The sequence below is a fragment of the Nicotiana tabacum genome, chromosome 23, assembly GCF_000715075.1.
Source record: "Nicotiana tabacum cultivar K326 chromosome 23, ASM71507v2, whole genome shotgun sequence".
Lineage (NCBI taxonomy): Eukaryota > Viridiplantae > Streptophyta > Magnoliopsida > Solanales > Solanaceae > Nicotiana > Nicotiana tabacum.
Window position 1 is genome coordinate 136,664,705 of NC_134102.1, and position 10,572 is coordinate 136,675,276.

Here is a 10,572-nt window from a genome sequence, read left to right on the forward strand (position 1 = left end):
TATTCAAACAGCCTGTTCCAATATGCGAGCAACTCTATAAATATACTTTGAATCACAGAATCTTTCCTTATGAAATTTTCTGATCTTCTTCTTCTTCTTCTTCTGCACAAAAATTCCAGTGTGTTTTACAGTCTTCGAGTGGCTCGCTGTTCACCGGCGTTTTGGGTACCAACACTCCGGTGAGTTAAATCGTTCTATCCTAGGAGGATATATTCCAGCACCTCGGATACTTGAGGGGAATAATTTTCTTAAGGACACACTGTGTATTCAGTGGGCTCGATTTATTCCTATACTGTTTTTTCAGAATTTATTTCGTTAAACTAATATAACTAACTTTCTGTTTTGTTTATATATTTCAGAAAATTTAATGGTTTAATTGTTTATTACAGCAATACAGATTTATAACAAGAATCAATATCAATATATCAATATAATTACTATAATTAAGGAAAAATCAAAGAGAACAATAAAATTAATTACGGGATTATGAATACCTGTCGATTCCTATATAAATGTGTTATTCTTGTAGGACCAATCACTTTTCTAGTCCATTGCAGAAATCAGGTACTTCATCTCTTCTTTCTTAAATTTTTGTCCTTGAAATGATGAATTATCATGAGCTATTTGCAGAATATTTCTTTTATTATAGCCAACTTTATGTTTAGTTTGATTGTCTCTAATAATATCTTGTAAAAACATTTCTAGGATGAAGATCACAAGAATGCATCTGTGCGTACTTGTACAGCTTTTGATTGCAATTATGGCTTTTCTCAACTATGAAGTTGAGGGCTTGTCAAAGAAGGACAACGAAGAATTGGAGAGGCAACTAAAGCTTTTAAATAAGCCAGCAATCAAAACTATTAAGGTAGATTCTTATTCTTTCTTTTCATAGAGTTAAAAAGTATGTTACAAATAAAGAATAAATATTTAAAATCAATAACAAACAATATTGTTTAATTTTGTAGACTGAATATGGAAATATTTATGATTGAGTGGATTTCTATCAACAAGCAAAATTTGATCATTTCTTATTGAAGAATCATACTTATTATCCTCATGTATGTCCATTTGGTCTATTGAACCTTGTTCAATTATCAATCTAAAGTCATACCTTTCTATAACAACTATTCACTATAAAAGCCAAATTTCTTTAGAACCAATCTCCATGTTATGTTATAATATATGTTTTATATAATAACATTTTGCTATAACAACCAAAAAAATCTGGAACAAACGAGACTATTATAGAGATGTTTGACTGTTTATTATGAAAGTAAGAATAACTCCGAATTGAAATTTTGTCGTAGATGAAACCGTCTTTCTCCCTATTAAAGAGAGACAACGAATCCTCAACATCCAATAGCTCGTTCAAAATGGGACTAAAAGATGGTGGTTGTCCAATGGGAACAGTTCCAATTAGAAAAACTACCAAAGAAGATCTCATTAGAGAAAGGAGATTTAATGCTAGTTATGCTCGTGGCACCTTTCATGTAAGCTGCTCCTTAATTATAAGATACTATTTTTATTATCGACACATATCTTGTTACTTATTCTGCTTTGAACATTTAGTTTGCTCTAGAACAAACATCAAATGGCCCACGTAACCAAATTTCTGGAGCTGGAACAACAGCTAGTATGTATAATCCAAAGGTTCTTCCGAACCAATGGAGTGCATCTGTTGTGAAGGTACAAAATGGTCGTGACCAAATACAAGCTGGGTGGCGTGTAAGCAATATATATAAATTAACTTTGCTAGTGAAATTTCATCCCCTTTTGTTGCTTCTACACGATAGGCGTATCAAAAATTGACAATGAATGTTATGTTTATTGATCTAGGTGGATCCAATTCTTTATGGTGATACTCCTACTAGATTTTACTCATTATTCAAAGTAAGTCTTTATTTTTTTCTTGGTTCATTCAATTAGTAAGTCATGCTTTAATAAAATTTCGTTATTCAAGGTTAGTTAAATATGTTATATCACATAGGCAGGTACAACTCAATGATTCAATATACGTTGCCCTGAATTTGTTATTGTGAATATGCAAATACCTTTGAACAAGGTGTTTAAGACTACCAGACCTGGAACCTTATTCGAGGAGACGTTCTTCATTGAACGGGTTAGATAAAAACTATATTGAACTCCTTTTTCCCATGTCATTCAAAAAGTAATTAAGAGGAAAATCTTTTTTTACTAGTACGCACAATGTATGAACATAATCTTTTTATATACGATTTTAATTTGGAGCAGGATCTAAAGAATGGAAGATGGTGGCTACGATATGGTCCTGATTTTGCACAGATTGGTTTTTGGCCTCCAGAGCTTTTTACAGGATTAAAGAGTTTTGCATCACAGGCAGCATGGGGTGGAGAGGCATTTAGTTCAGTGCCTACTTTCCCTTAAATGGGTTCCGGCCGTTTTTCTCTAGTTGTAAATACTAATCAGGATGCATATTGTAGCAAAATTTCAATTCTGGATTCTGCTGGCAAAACTAAGGATCCCGATCGATTATCAAGGTTTGAAGACGCCCACACGCTATACCAGGTTGTTGATGAACCAGTTACCAATGAGGATTTTGGGCATACGGTCTTTTATGGGGGGACATGGTTCTATCAAATAAATGACATGTATGTTGCGGAGATTTGTACGATCTGCTGGGAAGCAATGACCGGAGGAGAAGTCGAGCTTCCATGCGGCCACGAATTTCACCCTCATTGCATCCATGGATGGACGCCCAATTCTGCTACATGCCCAGTTTGTCGCCACATGCACTATATAGTATTTTATATGTTTGTTATTTACATGCAAATAAAAATATTAATTTTAAATATTTTTGTACTGGATTGAGTTTAATAGTTTTTGTGATTTAGATGACTTGGACAATTTTTATGAATAAAGTATAAGTTTACTGTTTTTTTTAGTTTGTTACAACAGAACGCGCACTCAAATTCATCTATGTACTTGTAAAACGAATAGTACAATAAAAGCCTTAATATAAACGGTCGTCGTTAGCATTGAATTTTCTTATTATTGTTTCATCTAAATTGCGTTGACAGTTTTAATTATCTACAAATAAAAAGAATGTCAACTTTCAATCAGTTTTAGTAGACACATGGTGGAAGCCAATGGAAAGGACCACAACATCTTAAAAAGACATTTTAAATGTGGAAATTACTTGCTATAAATAGAAAATAGAGGAAACATGTGACTCAGCTACGAGAATGACCTCCATTGCCCACAGAATAACATCATATGGGATATACTACATACGGAGAATGGCCAAAAATACCCCTAACGTATTGAAAATGGCTCACAAATGCCCTCCGTTAATTTTTTAATCTAAAAATACCCTTAACGTTTTATTTTTGGCTCACATATACCCTTGAAACTAACAAAACATGGATGATAAATTTTTGGCTCACCTTCCATCAATATACCATATATTCTTTTATATGTATTTTATACCACATATATAAATAAAATATATACATCATAATACATGTAAACAAACAAAATATACCATACATATTCTTTAAAGTTGTGTATTTTATACTTTATATATACCACTATTATATAATTCATCACATATACTATTATAATAGAAAATATATAATTAGAACCATCGGTCTCTGTTGTCATTTATTGATACATCATATAATTATGTCGGGTTGATTTTCGTGTCATTGAAAGCCCGAGAGACATTCTGAGTGATATTTATGTTTATTTATTTAATACATGATTGTAGGTTCCTCATTGACGTCATGGATCATCCACCAGTCAGGCACATCTACCGTGAAGCCAACTTGATAGCCCACGTTCTTAGCAAATTATGGATACCAAACGAGACTGAACGTGAAGACTTATTTTGGGCTACAGTACCTTTATTTGCTTATTTTAATTTTCGCAAAGACCTTTTAGGAACTGCATCGATAAGATCAGTTCCATGTAACTACTTCCGTAATAACTACTTAATAAAAATTTCTCGTTCTTAGCAAAAAAAACAAAAAAACTACGAGAATGACCTCAGTCAAACATATATGCATCCGGCTGCTGCTAAATTATTGGAAAATATTTAAGTCACAGACTCACATGCATGTCTAAACCGGGGTTTAAAAAAAAAAAAAAAAAAGGCCTTCCAAAAGTAGTAGTATCTGATATAGGACAAAAGTTGTTAGGGTGGACTTTGGTCCACATATTAACAGACTAGAGAGGTGATGCCCGTGCATGGCACGTGCCTACATGTTAGATAAGTATTTAGTCTATGCACGGGCCCACTTGTTAGTATTTAGTTTTTTTAAACTATGATGGTGATGGTATATACAACGCCCCCTATAAAAATTAAAATTAAAAATTTGCTCTGTTAGCTTTCACTTTTCTTAACCAAGCAAGTATATTCATCTTTTTTGTATAAGTTCTATCATGTTGTACACTTGAACTCTGCCCAGGGAACACATAACCATGTCTCTTAGGACTCTACGGACTAGAGCTTTATGAGCGTTTGATGCATCTGGCAATCTAGGCATCTAGCCGCAGTGGTTTGCTGCATCACAAGGAGTAGTAGGAGGAATAACTATTCTAGAATGACTATAATTTGGTGCAAACTCATTCTTTGTCTGTTCCATTAAGCATAAAAAACAATTAATATCTAAGATTAATAACAATGCTAAACTGGCCGACATAACTACCACTTTTATAAACCTCTTCATTTTTTCCACTTTAAATTCTTCAACTTCATCAATATACATGCAACACGGAGAGAGAGATTGTTGCACATGTTAAGAAGGAAATTGATTTCACCAAATCATTGAGTCCCTTCGAATGCAGAAGAATCAATCTTCTTGTATCTTTTTCTCCTTGTTTCTTTGGAAACACTACAAACATATTTGACCACAAAGCTCAGAACACGTCTTCGCTTTTGATTCCGATAATGCTGGCCGATAGCATCATATGTGAATTTCATGTCAGCCACAATTTAATTCTAGCCTTCAAACAACTCTGCTAATAAAAAATATAGTCAAAGAATAGTGTTTTCCCACAAAAGAAATTTAACGACAGATCCCTATCCCAAACATCAAAGAGAGAAAACTGTAAGTTTTCACTTTATGTTAGGCATCATCGATGCATCCTCTGTAATCTCTTAAACATAACATGGAAACACAGTTAATATGACAAAATGAACTTATTTTTCTTTCATTCATTGGTAGCTCCTGTTATCATGTAACAGAACCAAGTGCCATTAGCTAATAATTGTAATATGACAAATCAAGTGATACTTGACACGTATGTATAAGTATTGAGCAAGCCAATATGGAATTCGTTAGTGCTAAATTGAATTATTGAACAACATTCAAAATGCTTTCCCACCTCTAAGAAGTTTTATGGTATAAGCAATTGATTACATGTAATGATCACTAATAAGGGTTTTGTTTTTTGCTCAAATTGCTACTTTTAGACCATAGCTTGTGCCTCGAACAAATTCAGCTGTCAATTCATGTCAAGCCCACACAACATATAAAAAGAAATTTATTCATGCACAGATCAGTTTACTACAGAACCAGCTAAAGCATTCAAGGTTTCACTTTTGATAAGGTAGAACAATCAAGGTTTCAACCTCTAAACAAAAATTTTGACAGGAAAAAGGCTTAGAGAAATATTTCATAACCTCTGTAGTAATGCAAAGAAATGCTTGAAACTTCAAAGCTCCAGTAGAACATTATTCCTCTAACTGAACAAAATATACACTAACTATAAACAATCAATAGAAAAGCTTTCAAGTGTAAAAGAATATAACAGAAGAAGTCTCTCAAGTTGCCTATTCTGTGGAGAGTTTGTTAGTTGAAAGACTATCATTCTTGTTTAAACAAACAAGAGATTTAACATTCTAATCTTGTGTAGAAACAAAAAAAAGTCTCATCACAAGAGCAATTTCTCCATCGAATCATAAAAAATGCTGCGACGTTCTTGTTAACAGGATGATCTCTAGCTTTTCAAGAAAGTATGTGTTTGAAATCAGGGAATAGGTTTTTAGAATTAAAATGTATTATATTTAGTATAAGGGCAATAGAAAACACGCGTTCATATTACTATATTGTACAATCCATTGTCATTTGATGTCTTACCAACTTAAAAAACTACAAATGCACAAAACACCTATACACTTTAATTCGAAAAAGTTCAAGTGCAAAGTTTTACAGAGCAAAATTCATTCTAAGTATCTCCTTTGAAACTTCTCCTTACAATATTAGTTAAGGTACCTAAATATTACAAGCTATATTCACTATAATATTTGATAATCTATCCTGCCATACTAACTGTGATGTTAATTATTTATTGTGTATGATTTTTGGCAATGCCAAACCAAATGGTATGTAGGAAAGCGTTCATATAGGAGAAATTAAATAGGTACAGAGAGAGAGAGAGGGGTTTGGTCATCCTTAATTTTTTGTGCAGTCCCACAATTTTAGCATATATTCTATAACTGGAAGGCTACAATATTACCATCTTCATTAGACTATGTCAAGAACTAACTTGAATTATGAAGTCATGGAAAATCTTCATAGCTCCTTTTTCTTTTTGAGAAGGTAACATAAATCTTTATAGCTCGTTTGTGGAACTGATTATAAAATAACAGTCCTAAGCGTATTAGCATATAAGTAATAAAGGCCTTCGTAGGAAAGCTACTGTAATTTGTTGCTAAGCATTTCATTCGACTGCCTAATTTTCTTGCATAGGTTGTAGATGTTGAACTAATTGATGAACTTTAAATCAGTTTGCATAGTTACTTACATGAATATTTTTAACCAAGTTCTCTTCATTGTGATTTTCAAGCTACTAAAGACTACTGACAATTTCAGACTTAAATACCATGCATAGACATTGCATTGCATAAAATTGAGACTAAGACTCTCTGCAAGCTTATCATATAATCATCTCATATTGCTGACCCTAACAAAGATCAATTGTGACGGATCTGACAAAGACTACTATTTTGTGGACCGAAGTTGACTAACCTTCCATGGTGCCAGCAATCCTGTGAAGGCTGCAGACCTTCAATCACAGATTAAATACACCTGAATCGTCACTTAGGGCGTTGGTTATTTCAGTTGATCCCTCTGTCACATCTGCTTTCACCTGAAAATAATCAAAATAAGATTTGTGAATTCCATTACTCCAATTAAAATGAGTTAGACATATCATCAAACACCTTGGATGCATAATCCACTTCAACAACTATAGTATTATTTATGTTCACATTAAACAAAAACAGAAAAAGGAAGACAAGTGACTGAAAAATATTAAAATATATAGGTGTGATATTGTCTTCTATTTTTTTCCTTTAGAAGAGATTGAAACACAAGCTGGTGAAGCAAATACACTACTAACCATAGATGACCGATTCTCCCTCTTTCGAGGTGGCGGTTCGAGAAATGTTGGAAGGAAACAAATTTTAAAGAAAAATAAACGGAAAGAGGCATGTACTCACACTGGAGATCAAGACAAAACCTTGGGTGGGCTGACTTTGCAAACAAAACCATACTTTTGATACTTTAGACTTTTATGCGATGGTTCCATTTTGGAATTTGGAGTAGCTAATTTGCACCAAAAGAGAATTAATCGAAAGACATCAGATAATAATTATCCAAAATCATACACTGACATTCATCAAGGTATCTAGTTTTAGACATGCATGTGAAGATTAGATACAATTACTTAGACTCATATAAATTCTAGAATCTAGCACGAAATTATCAGAAAAAAGGCAATAAGCAAAAATAGATTGGAGAAAAACTTACCAGAACTGAGAGCTGAAACTAACATATATTCAAAAAAGTGGAATGAGCGAAGAAAATTTGCAGAAATACTCAGCATCATGGAGATATAGAAGATTTTTAGAAACTGCTAAGTAATGAAAGAGAGGAAGGAGAGAAGTGAAATAATGAGGTAATGCGCTTAGATGACCATTTAGGCTGGGATAGAATAGAATAGAATAGCCGTACACGTGTTAGTACACGTGTCACAGAAAAGTAACAGTAAATGCTTGAATGACAGCGAAATTACAACATTACCCTACAAGACTCCACACTTTTGAGAATACAATTCTTGTTGCTTATTGTACAATCACATATTGCATTGTTCGTACACTTCTTCACATTTATATATAAAGTGGTAAAGTAAAGTAAAATGGATAAAACTTTTAATCTAGGACTCCGATTTCCAGATTCCAACTCCACTTTGTCGTGCCTTGAACTTTGTCAATTGTTAACACGTATGGAAATAAATTCTAAGGCCCCATTAATTATTTCAACCACGTTAAAACACTCCAATCTCCTATCTTCTTCTCATTATTATTATTGGTGCAATTAAGTTGCAAAATTAATCTACCCTACTAATTATTTCACATACCTTTCTCCAAATATTTATTCAATTCCAAGCTCATGATTTACTTTTTTTTTTTTTTTTTTGGCTAAAGACAATAAAGTTAAATAAACTAAGAAGTTATTATTTCATTAGAATAATTCATCAAGCAATTATAGAATTATGCAGCATGAAATAATAATAATAATTTAATGTTAGTTACATATGAGCGCATATGCCAAGGTCAACAATAAATTCTCAGAAGGCATTTTTGTGGAGTCACGTGAAAGTAAATACCCATGGTCATATTCAATCTAATGACAATAACATCTTAGTCCAATTGTGTAACTGCTTTTTTAACAAAATCTTTGGGTGTGTTTGGTTCGAAGGAAAGTGTTTTCTGGGGAAAATGTTTTCATGGAAAATGAGTGGTTTTATCACTTATTTTTCCTTGTTTAGTTGGTGAGTGAAAATTTTTTTCCGAAAAAAATATTTTCTAGTGTTTGGTTAGAAAGTAGAAAATATTTTTTTATGATACTCTCCTCACCTCCCCCCTTCCCCCAAGTCCTCATATTTCCTTGCTCGCTCCCCCTCCCCTCCAAATACCCAACGTTTTCAGAATTCTTTTTTCTTCAAGAAATTTAATTATTCTTCTAAAAATGCACACAAATCAAATGAACTAATGTGTTGCTTTACCTTTTTACTCAAAAATAACGTTATAATTTGTGCTCCATAATTAAAAAGGAAAGATTTTTTTTTTGCTTGAAAAAAAAAATACTCTTTCTACATCATGAAAATAAAGTATTCATTTTATTGAAATAAAAGAAAATACTTTCTCTACATCACGAAAAGAAAATACTCATTTTGTTGAAATGAAAAAAATATTTTTTTTACATCATGAAAAGAAAATACCTTTTTTGTTGAAATGAAAGAAAAAACTTTTTTTATGTAAAGAAAATACTTTTTAGTTGAAATAAAAAAAATACTTTCTATATCATGTAAAAAAAATACTCATTTGTTGAAATACAAAAAAAATCTATCTATAACATGAAAAGAAAGTACTATTAATAATACTTTTATTTAGGGTGGGGGTTGGGGTTGGTGGGTGTGGGGGTTGGGTTGGTGGAGGTTGGTGGGATGAGGAATAGGGTGTGGAAGGTTGAGGAAGAGTTTTGGAAAATGTTTTCCTTCTCTTGATAGGGAAAATATTTTTCTCCAATTGGTCCAATTGGAAAAAAATGAGTTCATGAGAAAAATATTTTTCAAAACATTTAAGCCAACCAAACATAGAAAAATTAAAAAATATTTTCATCCGTACCAAACACACCCTTTGTGTCATTGCTGATGGTAACATTTGATCTAATTGAATGAATTAGAACTTTGTACTTATTGAAATCTTCTCACTTCTGCCAACTCATTACTTGTCCAGTTTGGTTTTAAGTTCAAATAGTAGGAGTACATGTTTTCAGGAAAATGATATGGTTTATTACTACCCCTTTTTGTCTTTGTCCATCTGCTTAGAATAAGTTGCTAGTATAGCTCACACGGTTGGCAAATTATCTACTCTAAATAAGCTAATTGATGATGAGAAAGAGAACAGTTGTTGAGAGAGTGTTCCCTCGTGTGTTTTGAGAGGTTGGCATACCAATCTCTAATCAAATATTTCTCCTAATTATACCAGAAAATGAAATTAAACCATACTATATCTATACATCATGGTGGGTCATATTGACAAGAGTGGGTTGCCCTAGTGGTGAGCACCCTCCACTTCCAACCAAGAGGTTGTGAGTTTGAGTCACCCCAAGAGCAAGGTGGGAGTTCTTGGAGGGAGGGAGCCGATGGTCTATCGGAAACAGCCTCTCTACCTCAGAATATGGGTAAGGTCTCTGTTATGGTGGGTCATATCTTAATTATGAGTTTTTAAATATAGAATCAAGAGAAGACATACTGAAATAAAGGAAAGCAAAAGTGAAGTGAAACTTTAGTTTCTTGTTTAACATTTAAGAGAATCATAAATAAAAGTTAATGGGACTAGCACCGGAACGTTTGTTTCTGCTGCGTACCTTCCTTGTTGCTTAATTATCATGAGCAAGTGCTGAGAGTCAATTCTCCCCGATAATGCTTAAGAGAAAATCAAGGTTACAAGACCATACTAGACAAAGGCTACAAGGCAAGACCTTTGCCAAAGACTCTAACCTTATTGTAGAGCATTGTGGT

General features: G+C 33.0%; 1 protein-coding gene and 1 long non-coding RNA gene across 2 annotated transcripts; one reads left to right on the forward strand and one right to left on the reverse strand.

The window, feature by feature from the left end:
* Window positions 1-760: 760 nt before the first annotated feature.
* LOC107822900 (protein neprosin-like) lies at window positions 761-2,403 on the forward strand. The gene is made up of 5 exons (XM_075245892.1): window positions 761-865; window positions 1,308-1,490; window positions 1,570-1,725; window positions 1,837-1,890; window positions 2,251-2,403. Exons 1-5 carry the CDS (start codon window positions 761-763, stop codon window positions 2,401-2,403), a joined length of 651 nt encoding a protein of 216 aa, XP_075101993.1.
* Window positions 2,404-4,590: 2,187 nt separating this feature from the next.
* LOC107822901 (uncharacterized) lies at window positions 4,591-7,977 on the reverse strand. The gene is made up of 2 exons (XR_001656501.2): window positions 7,794-7,977; window positions 4,591-7,131 (listed from the first exon to the last, which is right to left on the reverse strand). It is a non-coding gene; the product is annotated as an uncharacterized LOC107822901 (long non-coding RNA).
* Between the last annotated feature and the right edge of the window lie 2,595 nt (window positions 7,978-10,572).